This window comes from Oncorhynchus tshawytscha, linkage group LG18 (assembly GCF_018296145.1).
Source record: "Oncorhynchus tshawytscha isolate Ot180627B linkage group LG18, Otsh_v2.0, whole genome shotgun sequence".
In the NCBI taxonomy this organism is placed as follows: domain Eukaryota; kingdom Metazoa; phylum Chordata; class Actinopteri; order Salmoniformes; family Salmonidae; genus Oncorhynchus; species Oncorhynchus tshawytscha.
This window is the reverse complement of record NC_056446.1, coordinates 328,590-347,500: the sequence shown is the minus strand read 5'-3', so window position 1 is coordinate 347,500 and position 18,911 is coordinate 328,590. Positions and strand designations below refer to the sequence as shown.

Sequence of the window (18,911 nt, the reverse complement as noted above, 5' to 3'; positions counted from 1 at the left end):
GCCATGCAAGAGAATTGGGTCACAGGTATGTGTAGGGAAATCTGGTCTTAGATCTGTGTTTAGGGACCAGCGTGTTGCCTACCTCTGAGTCAGGACAAAGTGACTAGCTTGCCACAATCTAGTGAATTTAGCTTGTGTGTCATCAGCATCCAAACTGCCTTAGTGACAGCAAGCAACTCGCATATGCTTTTCCTGCCTCCTTTTCTGAATCTATTGGCCAGCAATAAGTGCTACATATTCCAAACATTTGATTAATGATTTTTTTTCTGACTCGTTGTTTACTTCCGAAATGTACAGTATTTCACCGTGTTTAACATGATTTTTGAATGACTACCACATCTCTGTACCCCACACATACAATTATCTGTAAGGTGCCTCAGTCGAGCAGTGAATTTCAAACACACATTTTTCAATGCCTTGCATAAAGGGCACCTATTGGTAGATGGGTCAAAATAAAAAAAGACATTGAATATCCCTTTGAGCATGGTGAAGTTATTAATGACACTGTGGTGTATCAATACACCCAGTTACTACAAAGATCTAGTCATCCTTCCTAACTCAGTTGCCGGAGATGAAGGAAACCGCTCAGGGATTTCACCATGAGGCCAATGGTGACTTTACATCAGTTGGATCAACAGCATTGTAGTTTCTCCACAATACCAACCTAGATGACAGAGGGAAAAGAAGAGAGCCTGTACAGAATACAAATATTCCAAAACATGCATCCTGTTTGCAGTAAGGCACTAAAGTAATACTATAAAACATGTGGCAATGCAGTTAAAATTCTTCCCTGAATACATTACTGAGTACCACTCTCCATATTTTCAAGCATAGTAGCGGCTGCATCATGTTATGGGCATGCTTGTAATTGTTAATATGCGGAGTGCCAGAATTGCATAACTGCTAGAATGGCCATGAAGGTCATTCTGACTGTTGATATTTCAATTGTATAAATATTCCATCATAAATAATATGTTGCTAAATAAATGCATTTATTATGTTAAAATAAGTCATAAGAAACCTGACTGGAAGACAAGTTTCCCGCCCAGCTGCCCCATCCAAACTACACTTAAACAATATTGAAACTAATTCCACACATATAGTAATAGATGTGGCCTAAAGACAACATTAAATTGACAATAGTCTGATGGGTGACAATTTATAAATTGTTGAATGGAGAGACTGATGACCTGTGGAGAATGTATTGACAGCGTGCATTGACAAAGAAGCAAGGAGCTTACCAAATAACACTCCTTCCATGTCATTCTACAGATGTCCATGCAGGCCAGATGTTTTGATTGCTATACCCTACTGGAAAGAGCCGATTTCAAGGTTTCTGATGAACCTATTTTTGTCAAACAATTGTACAAATTGTCTTAGCGCATAGTTGAAACAACGGCACTCCACGAGTGAAATCCAATTTTGTATTTGAAATGCTGGCTTTTGATAGTTTTTCGCTTTTACGTACAATGCATTTGGAAAGTATTCATACCCCTTAACTTTTTCCACATTTTGTTACATTACAGCCTTGTTCTAAAATTGATTAAAAACATTTTTTTCCTCATCAATCTACACAAAATGCCACATAATGACAAAATGTGACATTTCCATAAGTATTCGAACCCTTTACTCAGTTCTTTGTTGAAACACCTTTGACTACAGCCCCGAGTCTTCTTGGGTATGACTCTACAAGCTTCGCACACCTGTATTTGGAGAGTTTCTCCCATTCCTCTCTTTCAGGTTGGATGGGGAGCATCGCCGCAACAGCTATTTTCTAGTCTCTCCAGAGATGTTCGATCATGTTCAATTCCGCGCTTTGGCTGGGCCACTCAAGGACATTCAGAGACTTGTCTCGAAGCCACTACTGCATTGTCTTGGCTGTGTGCTTAGAGTCGTTGTCCTGTTGGAAGGTGAACCTTCTCCCCAGTCGGAGGTCCTGAGCGCTTTGGAGCAGGTTTTCATCAAGGATTTCAATGTACTTTGCTCAGTTCATCTTTCCCTCAATCCTGACGAGTCTCCCACTCCCTGCTGCTGAACAAATCCCCACAGCATGATGCTGCCAACATCATGCTTCACCATATGGATGGTGGCAGGTGTCCTTCAGACTTGATGCTTGGCATTCAGGCTAAGAGTTCAATCTTGGTTTTATCAGACCAGAGAATCTTGTTTCTCATAGTCAGAGTCCTTTAGGTGCCTTTTGGCAAACTCCAAGTGGGCTGTGATGTGCCTTTTTACTGGCTTCCGTCTGGCCACTCTACCATAAAGGCCTGATTGGTGGTGGAGTGCTGCAGAGATGGTTGTCCTTCTGGAAGGTTCTCCCATCTCAGTGGAACTCTGGATCTCTGTTAGAGTGACCATCGGGTTCTTGGTCACCTTCTTGGACACCTCCCTGACTAAGGTCCTTCTCCCCCGATTGCTCAGTTTGGCTGGGCGTCCAGCTCTAGGAAGAGTCTTGGTGGTTCCATACTAATTCCATCTAGGAATGATGGAGGCCACTGTGTTCTTGGGGACCTTCAATGCTGCAGAAATGTTTTGGTACCCTTCCCCAGGTCTGTGCCTCGACACAATCCTGTCTCGGAGCTCTACGGACAATTCCTTCGACCTCATGGCTTGGTTTTTGCTCTGACATGCACTGTCAACTGTTGGACCTAATATAGACGTGTGCCTTTCCAAATCATGTCCAGTCAATTGAAATTACCACAGGTGGACTCCAATCAAGTTGTAGAAACATCTCATGGATTATCAATGGAAACAGGAAGCACCTGAGCTCAATTTCTAGTCTCATTTCAAAGGGTCTGAATACTTATTTTAGATATATGTATATTTTCTTTTTCAAAACATTTCTGAACCTGTTTTTGCTTTGTCATAATGGGGTGTTGTGTGTAGATTGAGGGGGGAAAAACATTTAATCAATTTTAGAATAAGGCTGTAATGTTACAAAATGTGGGAAAGTCGAGGGGTCTGAATACTTTCCGAATGCACTGTATAGCCTACATTAACATAAATGAATGAAATGATGTTCTTTCAAATATTTACATTTTGTATTCTAATGTTACTAACACCTTCATAAACACAACCAAATGACATTGGCTGTAAGGGGGGGTCCATTTATTTATTAAACTGGTTGCCTATTGGTGTTCCTCGAGGCCCAGCTATTCTACTGTTAAATATACATATGGTCATTGTGACCTTCACGGTGCTTTGAGGATCAGTTTTTGTATTTTGTTATTTGTCTGCTAGTACTGCTAGTGTAAAATACACATATTTAGGGAAGGTGGATTTGAGGTTTTTATTGAAAATGGTCAGATTGGCTGTTTTAAAGCAATTCTAGTGTTTAGGATTTGAGTTTTTCAGGATGAAAAAGAAACAGAATGGAGCACAGACAAAATCCTAGAGGAAAACCTGGTTGTCTGCTTTTCCACCAGAAATTAATTCACCTCTCAGCAGGACAATAACCTAAAACACCAGGCCAAAATGGTTGTCTATCAATGATCAACAACCATTTTGACAGAGTTTGAACAATTTCTTTTTCAATAAAAATGTATACATGTTGCACAATCCGTTTGTGGAAAGCTCTGCGAGACTCACAGCTATAATCACTGCCAAAGGTGCTTCTACAAAGTATTGACTCGGGTGTGAATAATTATGTAAATGAGATATTTCTGTATTACATTCTCAATAAATTAGCAAACAATTCTTAAACATGTTTTCACTTTTTCATTATGAGATAGTGTGGAGGTGGCTGATTTTATATATTCTTTTCTTGATTCATTTTCAGCAACATTTGTTGAGGGGTTTGAATACTTTGAAGGCATATATACATGTATATCTCTGTAATTCTGTTGATTTGACCTTTTCCTGCTGTCTTTCTGACTTTTTCTTTGTAGGTCTCACTGCTGTCCTCCTCCTACTTTTGCTGTTCCTGTGCCTCATTTGGTCAGGCTCCCTAATGTTACCCCCTCTTTCTCTGAACTCTCCTTCATCGCTCCCCCTCTCTTTCATCCCCCTCCTGCTTCTTTTGCAGATGTTTATGTGAGTGTTTTAGTGTTATTGTAATGAATGCTATTGACACTATAAAGGAGATTTTAAGTCCTGATTCCTCTCTTCCCTGCTCTCTCACAGGAGCGTTTCCAGTTCCCCTCAAACATCAGCGATGTGTCGGAGGACGCCAAGGACCTGATCTCGCATCTCATCTGCGGCCGCGAGCGCCGCCTGGGCCAGAACGGTATCGGCGACTTCAAGGACCACCCCTTCTTCACCGGCATCGACTGGGATCACATCCGCTCCACTGAGGCGCCCTACATCCCTGACGTCAGCTCGCCATCTGACACCTCCAACTTCGACGTAGACGACGATATTCTTAAAAACCCGGTGGGTGGACTTGGGGAGACAAGCTATCTAGCTAATGATAACAGAAAAATAGCTAGCAAATGCTACCTAGACTCAAGCTTGCTCGTTAACGCAAACTGGACACGAGCTAGCTAATTAGAGTCACCTGTTCTGGTTTGCCAAATAAATGCTTATTTGAGTAAAACTTCGCCGGAATTGGCCTTAGCTAGAGTGAGTTTGCTATTTAGCTTCAGTGTTGTTAGCACCCGTTAGACATGGCAGCGAACATTCCCCCTCCTGCCGTTATGAAGCTCAGCTGGGATTGGAGCATGAACTGGGATACGTTTAGAGGTGAATTAGAGGACTTTGCGTCAGCAACGGGACTTGTGGAAAAGGACGATGAGGTAGTGGCTGCCACTCTGAGGACTACAATGGGAACTGAATGCCGACACGTGTGTATATACAAACACAACCTGACAACAGCTCAGCAAGGTAACGCTATAGCTATTCTTGATGCTCTTGAACATTACTTTAAGCCAGCAAAGAACGTCATCTACGAGCGTTATGTTTTCGGGTATTGCAAACAGGAGGACGGGGAGTCCATTGACAGCTTTGTCACTAGGCTAAGGGAAAATGCAGCTTATGGTGCTTTAAGAGATGAACAGAGATAAGATTATGCTTGGCATAACTGATGAGGGCACGCGCAGACGTTTGCTGACAGAACGTGACTTGACGCTGGCCTTGGCAGTGGAGACATGCCGTGCAGCAGAGCTTACTGATATACGCATAAGATCCATGGAGCTAGAAAGGCAACATATGGACAATGTCAATGCTACATTCAGGCAGCCAGTAAAGAAATCCCCCTTTGCCACAACTAATGCTAATACTACAGCCAACTCTGCAGTAGACAACCCCAATACATGCTGATATTGTGGCATTTCTCATGGATGAGGAAAAGAACACTGCCTAGCCTATGGAAAAATATGCAAATCCTGTGGTACAGCTAATCACTTCGCAAGGGTCTGCATGATAACCAAGAGAAAGGAGGGTAAAGTGCACTCCATGGAAACAAACACAGATGAAGGGAACGACAGCACAGAGGATGTACATGCTAGCGAGTGCATAGGGGCAGTGAGGGCAAAAGGACAAAAGTGGTTTGTCACTCTGCTACTTAATAATAAACCACAGCAATGAAGATTCAGGGGCCACATGTAACGTTATGAGCCTTAAAGATAAAAGGAGGCTCGCACCCAGAGACAAACTCACACAGAGTAGCACCAAGCTGAAACTGTATTCAGGCTAGTTCATGACCTCTAGGCCTGTTTGTGACAGTGTGTTTTACGTGGCCAGAAACACACCCTTGAGTTTAAAATAGTTGAGGCTAGTCAACAGCCATTACTGTCAGGTTCTACATGCGAGCGCCTTGGACTTATTAACTTCACCATCCCAGCTGATCTTAACATTATAGACAAAGTCCAGGCTGGGCCCCTGAGCAAGGAGACACTCCTAAGCAAGTACCATGATGTCTTCAACGCACCGGTCGAGTCAGTTCCCGGGGAAGTCCACTTTGAGTTGGACGCAGCAATCCAGAAATGTACCAGTGGCCATGAAAGCAGCTACGAAGGCTCAGCTTGACAAACACGAAGCAGATGGCCACATATCCGTCAGCCTACAGACTAGATAAGTAATATGGTAATCGTCAAGAAACCAGATAAGCTACGGATATACATTGATCCTAAACACCTCAACCGGGCTCTGCGACGTTCACATTACATTATGCCCACGTTGGAGGGTGTTCTTTACAAGCTCCCGAAGGCCAGAGTCTTCACGCTCGTGGACGCCAGAGATGCCTTCCTGCAGTGCAAGCTCGACGAGCCTAGCAGCTACATGACCACCTTTTGGACACCCTGGGACAAGAAGAGGTGGTTGACGCTTCCGTTTGGTGTCTCCGTGGCTCCAGAGGTATATCAGCGGAAACAGCATGAGCTGTTGATGGGACTCAGTGGCGTGGAACCCATAGCAGATGACATCATCGTAGTGTGCTGTGGGGACAGTGATGAGGAGGCAGAATGTGACCATGACGCCAAGCTGCTGTCCCCTGATGGTCAGATGCAGACAGGTCAAGCTAAGCATAAAAAAGCTTCAGTTTAAAGTGCCAGAGGTCCGCTTTCATGGGCACATCTTGTCCTCCACTGGATTGAAGGCGGATCCTGAAAAAGTGAAGGCTGTCTTGGAAATGCCCCACCCATCTGAAGGGAGTGCAGCGCTTCGTCGGATTTGTCACCTACCTGGCCAAGTTCCTACTGCGATTGAAGGCGGATCCTGAAAAAGTGAAGGCTGTCTTGGAAATGCCCCACCCATCTGAAGGGAGTGCAGCGCTTCTTCGGATTTGTCACCTACCTGGCCAAGTTCCTACTGCGATTGAAGGCGGATCCTGAAAAAGTGAAGGCTGTCTTGGAAATGCCCCACCCATCTGAAGGGAGTGCAGCGCTTCTTCGGATTTGTCACCTACCTGGCCAAGTTCCTACCGCGGGGTGTGTGAGCCACTGAGGAGGCTCATGGACAAGGACACCATCTGGCATTGGCTCCCAAAACATGACGCAGCGGTGAGGGAAATAAAACAACTGGTCACCCAGACACCTGTACTGCAATACTACAATGTGTCAAAACCTGTCACGATTCAGAGTGACTCAAGCCAGTATGGACTTGGCTGTTGCCTCATGCAGGAGGGCCAGCCTGTGGCATTCGCCTCTAGGGCACTCACTACAACAGAGCAGAAATATGCCCAGATAGAGAAGGAGTGCCTAAGCATTGTGTTTGTATGCCAACACTTCCACCACTACCTGTACGGGCATGACAACATTACCGCAGAGACAGATCACAAGCTCCTTAGTGCTATATTCAGCAAGCCTCTACTGAATGCCCCGAAATGACTGCAGAGCATGCTACTGGCCCTACAAAACTACAACCTCAAGGTGGTGTATAAGCCAGGGCCACAGATGGATGTATGTATGTATGTATGTATGTGAGTGACACGCTCAGCAGGACTACTGCATCAGGCACTCACACACGCTCCATGCATGAACAACACGCCGTGTGCAGCTTACAAACAGAGCAAGTGGATGTTGAACACATCAACCAGGCTGACTACCTCAATGTTACGGACCAGCGCCTTATACAAATCAGACAGCACACAGACAGGGACGAGCAACTCCAGGCATTGAGGACTGTGATTCTGATGGGCTGGCCCGACTGCAAGGAAGAAACTTCTCTAGCCGTCAGAGAATATTGGCCAGTCAAAGAGGAGCTCAGTGTTCAAAACTGAGTAATATTCAAGGATCAGAGTCATTATTCCCCGGTCTCTGCGCCCTGAGATGTTGGTGCGCGTGCACTCGAGTCGCATTGGAGGTGAGGCCTGTTACAGAACAGCACGTGACGCACTGTATTGGCCAGGAATGCAGAGTGAAATCAGACTGTCAGTAAATGCACAATCTGCAATGAATATGCCATTGAGCAACAGAGACCTAGACAATGATGTCCCACAAGCTACCGATGCGCCCCTGGCAGATAGTAAGTCTAGATCTCTTCCAGCACAGTGGCAAAGACTTTCTGCTGGTAGTCAATCATTACTCAGACTTCTGGGAGATTGACCTCCCCCCGACCTCTCAGCAGAGACAATGATCAAACGCTGCAAGGCTCAGTTTGCCCGCTATGGCCAACCAGATAGGGTAATTTCATACAATGGACCCCAATTCTCCGGAGTTGAGTTCCGAAAATTTCCTGCAGAATGGGAATTCGATCACGTCACTTCATCACCACGGCACCCAAAAGCTAATGGAAAGGCGGAGTCCACAGAACCTCTGCAAAAAAGCTCTGCGAGAGTGCAAAGTTGCCTGGAAAGCAATCCTGCAGTGGCGCAATACCCCGACAGAAGGTATGGATAGCTGCCCGGCCCAGCGCCTCATGGCACGGCGCTTAAAAGCAGCTCTGCCAGTAGCCAGCACTCTCCTTGAGTCAGTCATGTGTGGTGACAGATGTGCTGGTGCAGCTACGTCACAGAAGACAGGTCTCCAAGTTCATCTACGACAAATCAGCAAAAGACTTACCTGAGCTCAGGGTGGGTGAAACGGTGCGAATGAAGCCACTACCAGGGGACCAGACAGGCCTCTGGAGACTCGGATCCTGTGTACAGAAAGTGGCACCACGCTCTTATTTGGTCGAAGTGAATGGATCACTGTTCCGTCGTACCAGGGTTGACCTTCGGATTGCAGAGCCAGCACCTACTCAGAACCCTGATGGTCAAAGGGGTCGCATGACAAAAGACGGAACCCCAGCAAGTCACATGGGGACTGAGGCACTGGGCGAAGAGCCAGGGGATCACAGGTCGGCCGCTCCCTCGCCCATCAATACTCCCCTTAGACAGTCAGGTGACACGCCTGTGCGGGGACCCGCAGTCCTCGCAGACAAGCCCCCTGTCTTTTCACGCTGCGGGCATCTTTCCCAGCCACCAAAAATACTTAATCTGTAGGTTTCCCATTTGGGATTGTTGCCAGAGATAAAAGTGAAAAGAGTATCAAAATGTGGTAAATTGTTACCTGAAAAAAAATACTAAAAAAACCTACACTGTTCATGTTGGAAATTATTACTAGGTTTGTTTTGTTAGTGAATTGACAGCTCCTGTCCTATTTTATAAAAGGCAAGATGTTATGGGTGTAAGATGGCACAGTGATGCCATCTGGTGGTAAATGTTAATTACTGCAACTCCAGTGTTTTACTCGCATCAATGCCTCTGTCTCATCATTTAACATTCAAACAGAGCTAGCTATTTAATGCTAACTAGAAACAAGCTAGCTTGTTAACACTAACTGGAAAGGAGCTAGCTAATTAATGCTAACTGGAAACAAGCTAGCCAGCCAAGCTAAAGTGAATGAACTCTATTTCACTGATTGGCAAGCGAAAGACACTCAGTTACAGTTACAGGTCCCCGGTTAAGAATGAAAACCATAAGTGGTTTTGTCCTCCACGACCTCAGTAGTTTAATTACCTCTTCCCTTGGTCAGTTTGGCTGTTCGACTCTAACCGATTTCTCTTTCTCTCTCCTACCCAACAGGACATTGGCCCTCCAGTTACGCTCACAGGCTTCACTGGCCAGCATCTGCCCTTCGTGGGCTTCACTTACACCACGGACAGCTGCTTCTCGGACTGCGGCAGCGTCAACAGGGCCGGACTGTCAGACGGGGGCTCCCAGGAGGGCGGTCCCAGGGACCAGGAGAGGGAGCTGGGGGTTGAGGTTTTCGAGAGGAGGATCCACCGGCTGGAGCAGGAGAAGCAGGAGCTGAGTCGCAAGCTGCAGGGTGAGAGGGCAAAAAGAAACACACACACACAGATCGCATGCGTAGACACACACCAGCGAGGCCAGGAGAAACACTCACACAGCATGCACACACAGACAACCTTGATACACACCCTTAGTGTCCCACAGTTTAAAGTGGACATGACTTCTGACCCTTGACCTGTGTTTCATGCCCCCTCTGACCCCCTCCAGAGTCCACTCAGGCTGTGCAGTCTCTCCACGGGCCGGGCCGCGGTGCCTGCACCCAGGGCCGAGACAAGGAGATGAAGAAGCTCAATGAAGAGATTGAGAGGCTCAAGAAGAAACTTGCAGGTCAGTGTCTCTCAATGTAACCCAATCTGGCAACCCAATATCATTGACTAGCAAGTCAACATTGTCTGGGCATTGAAATCAGGCCTGGCTGGAACACAAAGGTCAAATACCTGAAAGTGTTTGATGTGCCCTTGGTTTACTTTTGGGGCTATTCCTGGGGGGAAAAAACGTAGTGTTCTGACCCAAAAGGTTTTCTTAAGGAGAATCTACCAAAATGGATACCATTGCTACAAGGGAGGAAGATTGAAATTCAACGGGCACACTGAATTTACAGTGGCAGTAATAACCATAGCCGTCCCCGCACCCTCATATTCTGCCTGTTAACAAATGAGGACCGAGTGGATATTCTGCGGTGAACCAGAGCCCTGGAGAACCCACCAAGACATGGGAGATCCAATCTGGCACTCTACCCAGAATACAGCAATGACACTGAAGAGGAAATCCTTCGACAATGACAAATGACAGCAAGAGGACTTCACCCGTTCCTGATATACACAGCCATCCTGAAGATCAGGAAACGAGTTTAGGAACACTCCAGTATTTTCCATAATGTGAAAGAGGCATAGGCATGCCTTGCAGCTGAGGACAACTACTAGAGAAGGACCCTGCTTATCGCCTCCCCCCCAATTCTTCCAGATTCTCCCCATGGCAAATTAAAGAAACAGATAACCACAGCCCCCCTCCTTCCTTGGATACCCCATCGCATGAAAGGTCATCTTAACTAGTAAGATGGACACAACTAATGCTAAGCTAACTAGCTAACATCACCCATGTTTATTTGTTATTCAGTGACATAATGTAGTTTATTTGGTATGAGGGGCCTGGTGGATTTGTTAACAGGGCTGTTGGCATGCTGGTTATATGGCTAAGATGCAGCTGGCTGGCACATGGCTCTCTAGCTGAGTTGGCTAGCTTGCTAGGTTAGCTGGCTGGCACGTGGTTTGCTAGATAAGTTGGCTGGCTAGGTTAGCTGACTGGCACGTGGTTCGCTAGCTAAGTTGGCTGGCTGGCTAGGTTAGCTGACTGGCACGTGGTTCGCTAGCTAAGTTGGCTGGCTAGGTTAGCTGACTGGCACGTGGTTCGCTAAGTTGGCTGGCTGGCTAGGTTAGCTGACTGGCACGTGGCTCTCTAGCTGAGTTGGTTAGCTGGCTAGGTTAGCTTGCTGGCACGTGGCTCGCCTAGCTGGCTGGCTCGTGGTTCGCTAGATAAGTTGGCTGGCTAGGTTAGCTGGCTGGCACGTGGTTTGCTAGATAAGTTGGCTGGCTAGGTTAGCTGACTGGCACGTGGTTCGCTAGCTAAGTTGGCTGGCTGGCTAGGTTAGCTGACTGGCACGTGGTTCGCTAGCTAAGTTGCTGGCTGGCTAGGTTAGCTGACTGGCACGTGGTTCGCTAGCTAAGTTGGCTGGCTGGCTAGGTTAGCTGACTGGCACGTGGCTCTCTAGCTGAGTTGGTTAGCTGGCTAGGTTAGCTTGCTGGCACGTGGCTCGCCAAGCTGGCTGGCTCGTGGTTCGCTTGCTGGCTCGTGGTTCGCTTGCTGGATCGTGGTTCGCTTGCTGAGTTGGCTGGCTGGCTAGGTTAGCTGGCTGGCACATGGTTCGCTGGCTGGCTAGGTTAGCTGGCTGGATAATTATTGGGTTCAGGCTGCAAACTGTAGCTGGCTAAAATATTTAGTCATCAGTAAAGCAGTCCTGGTGTAGGGTAAACAATATTAGACGTCTATTCCACATCATAAATGAGTCCAAAAATGACCCAGTCCCTGCTGCACTTTTTAGTTTGGATGCAGAAAAAGCCTTTGATAGGCTAGAATGGAACTATTTCTGGTGTGTTTTGGAGGCCTTTGGTTTTTGGTAAAGGATTTATCTCCATGTTAAAAACATTGTATTCATGCGTCCCAAGTAGTTGTGCATACCGGAAACATTATATCTAAGACTTTCTGTTTACAACGTTCCACAAAACAAGGATGTCCGTTATCACCAACGCTCTTTGCACCATCTTTGGAACCCCTTGCTCAAGTGATTAGATCAACTTATTTCACCCATCGATATTAAAGGTAGCATAAAATCTCACTCACTGCCGATCACACCTTTATTGTATTTCTTAGACATCTCAATTTCTCTTTCACTGATTCTGAAAGTATTTACTATTTTCAGTTAATTCTCTGGATATCAAATAAACTGGGGAAAAATCTATACTGGTGCCCCTTAATTGCCCTGTGGAATTGCTTACTTTGCCTACTACATATCCAGTGCAGTGGCATGAGGCAGACTTTATTTATTTGGGCGTATGCATACCCACCAAAATGTCTCAAGTTTGCAGAATGAACTATGTCAAACTAAAAGAGGAGATCACCTCTGATTTGCAGAGAGGGTTCTCTCTTATCTCATTACAAGGTAGGATTGCTATAGCAAAAATGAACGTACTCGGTCGACAACATTTTATTTTCTCTGTGCTGCCTGTACCACTTCCGTCAAAATACATTGAGGAATTGAAGTCAATGACCTCAATTTATTTGGAATAATAAAAAGCCACACATTCCATATGATACTCTTACACAATTAAAGGGAATAGGAGGCTTGTCTCTTCCACATTACAAATTATATTACTTGTCTTTACAAATAAAATCCTTGAGTAACGTCCGATGACTCTATTGCAGCTTCTTATAGAGGCATGGAGGCACTTGTTGCACCGCATAGACTTACAGTGAAGGTTCTTCCGGTATCAAGGTCAAAACAGCGTTCATAAAATTTGGTTCAATTATTTCCAACTCATTACAAGTATGGTACTACGCTGATGAACATATAGGCAACACTAAGACGTTCTGTGAACCTTCTCCTATATGACATAACCTGCTGACAAACAATAAGCCTTTTGTGTACCCATTGTGAACGGATAAGAGTGGCCATACGTTGTGAGGCATGTATAATGATAATTGACTGATACCTTTCCAGGACCTCAAACAAATGTATTCACTTCCAGGCTTTTCATGGTTCCTTTACTTACAGTTAAGATCTTTGTTAAAAGCTTATGGTCTACCATGGGATGCCCCGTTAACATCCCACATAATGCTTACATGGATAGACCCTTCATTAACATCTAAAATGGTCTCTGATACATATGATTGGCTGCTGTCTGTTAACTGCTTTACATTGGGTGTCACTAGTATGGAACTGTGAAATGCAGGGATTGGGACACAACCTGAACTGAGATATAATTTGGGAGAATGTTTTTGTTTCCTCTAAAAACACAGCACACCAGCTTATACATAGACTTTATGAAACCCCATTTAGACGTTTTAAGATTAAGCTGATTCCTACTCCAATATGTGATGGATGACATATGATTGCTGTTGGAACACCACTAATGCACATGTTTTGGGAATGTCCTATGGGGTCCTAGTTCTGGTCACATGTTTTGGGAATGTCCTATGGGGTCCTAGTTCTGGTCACATGTTTTGGGAATGGGTCCCAGTTCTGGTCACATGTTTTGGGAATGTCCTATGGGGTCCTAGTTCTGGTCACATGTTTTGGGAATGTCCTGTGGGGTCCCAGTTCTGGTCACATGTTTTGGGAATGTCCTATGGGGTCCTAGTTCTGGTCACATGTTTTGGGAATGTCCTGTGGGGTCCCAGTTCTGGTCACATGTTTTGGGAATGTCCTATGGGGTCCTAGTTCTGGTCACATGTTTTGGGAATGTCCTGTGGGGTCCCAGTTCTGGTCACATGTTTTGGGAATGTCCTGTGGGGTCCCAGTTCTGGTCACATATTTCAGATTTCCTTACAAAATGATGGGTTTCCCTGTGAACAAAGATGCACCTTTATTTTATTGAATGATGACTCTTCACTTGTTCTGCAAATGGTTCAGAACATAATCATTTATGCGGGGTTAACAGCAGCAAAAAGGTTATCCTTAGTGCTTGGATTACCCCTACAATCCTCTTGTCTCAAACATGAGAATCATATTTTCAAGATATTGTTTATGTAGAGCGATCAGTGGCCGTTATAACAAAGCTCGGCAAATCCAGTTGATGCAAGGGATCTATTATGCTAAACTCTATCAGATGTCAACAACTCTTGACCAAGCAATGGACCTACATGGTAGGGGAGTGTGGGGACGATTTTTTTTTTCTGACAATAATAAAGAGTATTTTTTTTATTGTAAACTCAACTTCCTTTCTGTATATGTCTTATTGTGCACTCAAATAATTGACTTCTGACAGTATGTAAGTATGTTTATTGTAAAAATAAAATATATATATAATGTATATACACACACACACACACACACACACACAGTTGAAGTCTGAAGTTTATATACACCTTAGCCAATTACATTTTAAACTCAGTTCACAATTCCTGACATTTAATCCTAGTAACAATTCCCTGTCTTAGGTCAGTTAGGATCACCACTTTATTTTAAGAATGTGAAATGTCAGAATAACAGTGGAGAGTGATTTATTTCAGCTTTTATTTCTTTCATCACATTCCCAGTGGGTCAGAACTTTACATTCACTCAATTTGTATTTGGTAGCATTGCCTTAAACAATTTAAACTTGGGTCAAATGTTCCACAAACTTCCCACAATAAGTTGGGTGAATTTTGGCCCATTTCCTCCTGACAGAGCTGGTGTAACGGAGTCAGGTTTTTGGCCTCCTTGCTCGCACACGCTTTTTCAGTTCTGCCCACACATTTTCTATGAGATTGAGGCCATCACAAAGCCCTGACCACTCCAATACCTTGACTTTGTTGTTCTTAAGCCGTTTTGCTACAACTTTGGAAGTACGCTTGGGGTCATTGTCCAGTTGGAAGACCCATTGCGACCAAGCTTCAACTTTGCTTCAACTTTTCAACTTCAACTGATGTCTTGAGATGTTGCTTCAATATATCCACATAATTGTCCTCCCTCATGATGGCATCTATTTTCTGTAGTGCACCAGTGCCTCCTGCAGCAAAGCACCCCCACAACACGATGCTGCCACCCCCGTGCTACACGTTTGGGATGGTGTTTTTCGGCTTGCAAGCCTCCCCCTTTTTCCTCCAAACATAACGATGGTCATTATGGCCAAACAGTTCTATTTTTGTTTCATCAGACCAGAGGACATTTCTCCAAAAAGTACAATATTTGTCCCAATATGCAGTTGCAAACCGTCGTCTGGCTTTATGATGGTGGTTTTGGAGCAGTGGCAGCTTCCTTGCTGAGCGGCCTTTCAGGTTATGTCAATATAGGACTTGTTTTACTCTGGATATACAGTGGGGCAAAAAAGGATTTAGTCAGCCACCAATTGTGCAAGTTCTCCCACTTAAAAAGATGAGAGGCCTGTAATTTTCATCATGGGTACACTGTGACAGACAAAATGAGGGAAAAAAATCCAGAAGATCACATTGTAGGATTTTTAATGAATTTATTTGCAAATGATGGTGGAAAATAAGTATTTGGTCAATAACAAAAGTGTATCTCAATACTTTGTTTGCGTGTTTAGTTCACAAATCCATATTGACTAGGCTCAGGCACTTAGTCCAAATGAAAAGTCAAAAAAGTTATATTAGTTATTAGAAACATGTCAAACGTAGTATAGAATCAATCTTTAGGATGTTTTTAACAATCTTCAATAATGTTCCAACCGGACAATTCCTTTGTCTTTAGAAATGAAAAGGAATGCAGCACACTCTCACGGCCGCACGCATGACTTAGCTCATGGCATTCTGCCAGACCTCTTAGTCAAACAGCTCTTATTCGCGCCCCCTTCACAGTAGAAGCCTGAAACAAAGTTCTAAAGACTGTTGACATCTAGTGAAAGCCTTAGGAAGTGCAATCGGACCACATTTTACACTGTATATTGGGTAGGCAAAAACTTGAAAACCTACAAACCTCAGATTTCCCACTTCCTGTTTGGATTTTTTCTCAGGTTTTTGCCTGCCATATGAGTTCTGTTATACTCACAGACATCATTCAAACAGTTTTAAAAACTTCAGATTGTTTTCTATCAAAATCTACTCATAATATTGCATATCTTAGCTTCTGGGCCTGAGTAGCAGGCAGTTTACTCTGGGTACTTTATTCATCCAAGCTACTCAATACTGCCCATAAGAAGTTAACAAGAAATTTGTGAAGTGGTTGAAAAATGAGTTTTAATGACTCCTAAATGTATGTAAACCTCCTTCAACGGTGTGTATATATATATATATATATATATATATATGTGTGTGTGTGTGTGTGTGTGTGTGTGTGTATATATATATGTGTGTGTGTGTGTGTGTGTGTACATGTATGTGTGTGGGGGTGCTTTTCTGTTGACACAGTCAGTGATTTATTTAGAATTCAAGGCACACTTAACCAGCATGACTACCACAGTATTCTGCAGCGAAATGCCATCCCATCTGGTTTGCCCTTAGTGCTACTATCATTTGGACAATGACCCAAAACGCATCTCCAGGCTGTGTAAAGGCTATTTGACCAAGAAGGAGAGTGATGGAGTGCTGCATCAGATGACCTGGCCTCCACGATCACCCGACCTCAACCCAATTGAGATTGGTTTGGGATGAGTTGGACTGTAGGATGAAGGAAAAGCAGCCAACAAGTGCTAAGCATATGTGGGAACTCTTTCAAGACTGTTGGAAAAGCATTCCTCATGAAGCTGGTGCAGTTCTACAAAGTAGAAAATAGTAAAAATAAAGAAAAACCTTTTGAGTAGGTGTTGTCCAAACCTTTGACTGGTACTGTGTGTATATATAAGGCACATCTATGGTTCTTCATCTGTAGGGCTCAGTTCTTGTCATCTTTTGCATAAACAAAGTAGTATGTTTTATTAGTTTGATTTATTTTGTAAAAAAAACATAAGATTTCTTCCTGAAACCCAGTCTGAAGTCCAGTGAAATTGTGACCTTTTGGGAAAACATTGACCCTAACTTATCACCATCCCGCTAACCAGGATGTCCCTCCCCTTTTTGCCATCTTTCAGACTCTGATAAGCTGGAGCACCAGCTGGAGGAGGTGGTGACGCTGCGCCAGGACTTCGAGAGCTCCTCCTCCAAGCTGAAGACCCTGGACAAGCAAGTCAAAGCCCTTAGACTAGAGAAGGAGGAAATCCACAAGGTAACATCACTCTTCTCTTCCCCCCCTGACCTTCAAACCCACCCCCCTACCCCAGGCTCATTTTTATTAGTGCACACCATGTGTTTGTTATTGGACAAGTTCAGGCAGCCATAGAAACGCACCATTTTCACATTTTGGTGTGGAGCTGGAGATGATGAATTTGTTCGGTGCTAATTATCTATGTACGTTTTTAGTGTCAGTCGAGCTTATAATTGGTAGTTCACTGATTACTTTTTATTTCTCCTGATTCCTCTCATCCTCCTTTCTCTCTTTCTCTCATGCTTTCGCTCCCTCTCCTCATTTAATCTACTCACCTTTCATTCTGTCTGGCTCTGTCTGTTTCTCTCTCACCATCTCTCCTGCCTCATCTGCTCTCTTTTCTTTTGCTTCCCTCTCACTCCCTCCCACCCTTCCTCCTCTGCTCTCTTTTCTTTTGCTGCCCTCTCACTCCCTCCCACCCTTCCTCCTCTGCTCTCTTTTCTTTTGCTGCCCTCTCACTCCCTCACACCCTTCCTCCTCTGCTCTCTCCTGACTCTTTCTTTCTCTCCATTTCCCTCCCCTCTCTCACCTACCCACCCACCCTTTCACTCAACCTTTCTCTCCCTTCCATCTCTTCCCCATCTACAACCTACCTCACCCTCCTTCCTTCTTTCTCACTCTCTCCCTCCCTTATCTACTCTCTCCAACTCTCTCACCCCCATGCTTCCCCTCTCCTTCTCCACCAACAGCAACTGGTGGAGTCCCTGGAGCGCCTCAAGTCCCAGACCAAGGAGCTGAAGGAGGCCCATAGCCAGCGGAAACTGGCCCTTCAGGAGTTCTCTGAGCTGAGTGAACGCATGGCCGAGCTGCGTTCCACCAAGCAGCGCCTCTCGCGCCAGCTCCGCGACAAGGAGGAGGAGATGGATGCTGCTGTGCAGAAGGTGGACGCAATGCGCCAGGACATCCGCAAGACTGAGAAGGCTCGTAAGGAGGTGAGACGTAAAAGTGACTAGCGCGCTGCTCACTAATGCTAACACTTAAAGTGCTAGCATTTAGCTTGCTAAGTAACAATTTACTTGGTTTTGCTTTATAACACTTAGCTCGCTAACAGTTAGCTTGCTAACCTTTACCTTGCTAGTACTTAGATTGCTAACTCTTAGCTTGCTAACGTTTATCTTGTTCACTTGCTAAGTCTTTGCTTGCTAGCATCTATAATGGTGGATAATTTAAGAGTTCACTCAGGCCATTTACTGTTGAAAAAATTTGTCAAGGTTCCTGTCTTTGTAAGTGGCCGTTTTCTCTCGTGAGTATACTTTCCTGTGTGAGCTCACGGTTCCTTCATTATCTCTGGCATGCTCACGCGAGAGAGGGAACAGCTGCTTCTGGTCAACTTATTGTCCCCACCACGCTCACCCCACCCACCCCATCCTGACCAGAAACAATTTGCCAGTGAGATGTCTCCTTTCTCTATAGTCTCTGGGACACCACCTCTGCAGGTCAGGGGCAATAAGCAAACCAGAGTGGCCCTGCCCCGACCTGAAAACATTTAGGAGGTGGAGGTTTCGCTTTCTCTACCATCTCTGGTAACATTTGGCTTGCTAAGTCTTAGCTTACTAACATTAAGTTCACTAACACTTAGCACGCTAACAATTTTGGATAAAGTTAGCATGCCGGAGGTGGAATGGCAATGTGTTAGCAACATTAAGCAAATTAGCAATGTTTAGCTTTCTGTGATGAGGGCATAATTGAGTGTATTGGTTGTGGTTGATATGTGTATTATTAACTGTGTGTGTGTGCTTATGTGACTGTGTCTATACAAGAATACCAGACTCTAAACCTCAACACACAACC

At 44.8% G+C, this 18,911-nt stretch overlaps 1 protein-coding gene across 4 annotated transcripts in view; it reads left to right on the top strand.

The window, feature by feature from the left end:
• LOC112230633 (serine/threonine-protein kinase MRCK beta) overlaps nt 1-18,911 on the top strand; it is a 132,634-nt gene that overhangs the window by 51,220 nt on the left and 62,503 nt on the right. For all 4 annotated transcript variants that reach the window (XM_042300567.1, XM_024396907.2, XM_042300566.1 and 1 more), the window contains 5 exons: nt 4,123-4,371; nt 9,440-9,683; nt 9,875-9,994; nt 16,948-17,081; nt 17,810-18,052. In XM_042300567.1, the coding sequence (XP_042156501.1) occupies nt 4,123-4,371; nt 9,440-9,683; nt 9,875-9,994; nt 16,948-17,081; nt 17,810-18,052 (990 nt within the window). The remainder of the gene's footprint in view (nt 1-4,122; nt 4,372-9,439; nt 9,684-9,874; nt 9,995-16,947; nt 17,082-17,809; nt 18,053-18,911) is intronic.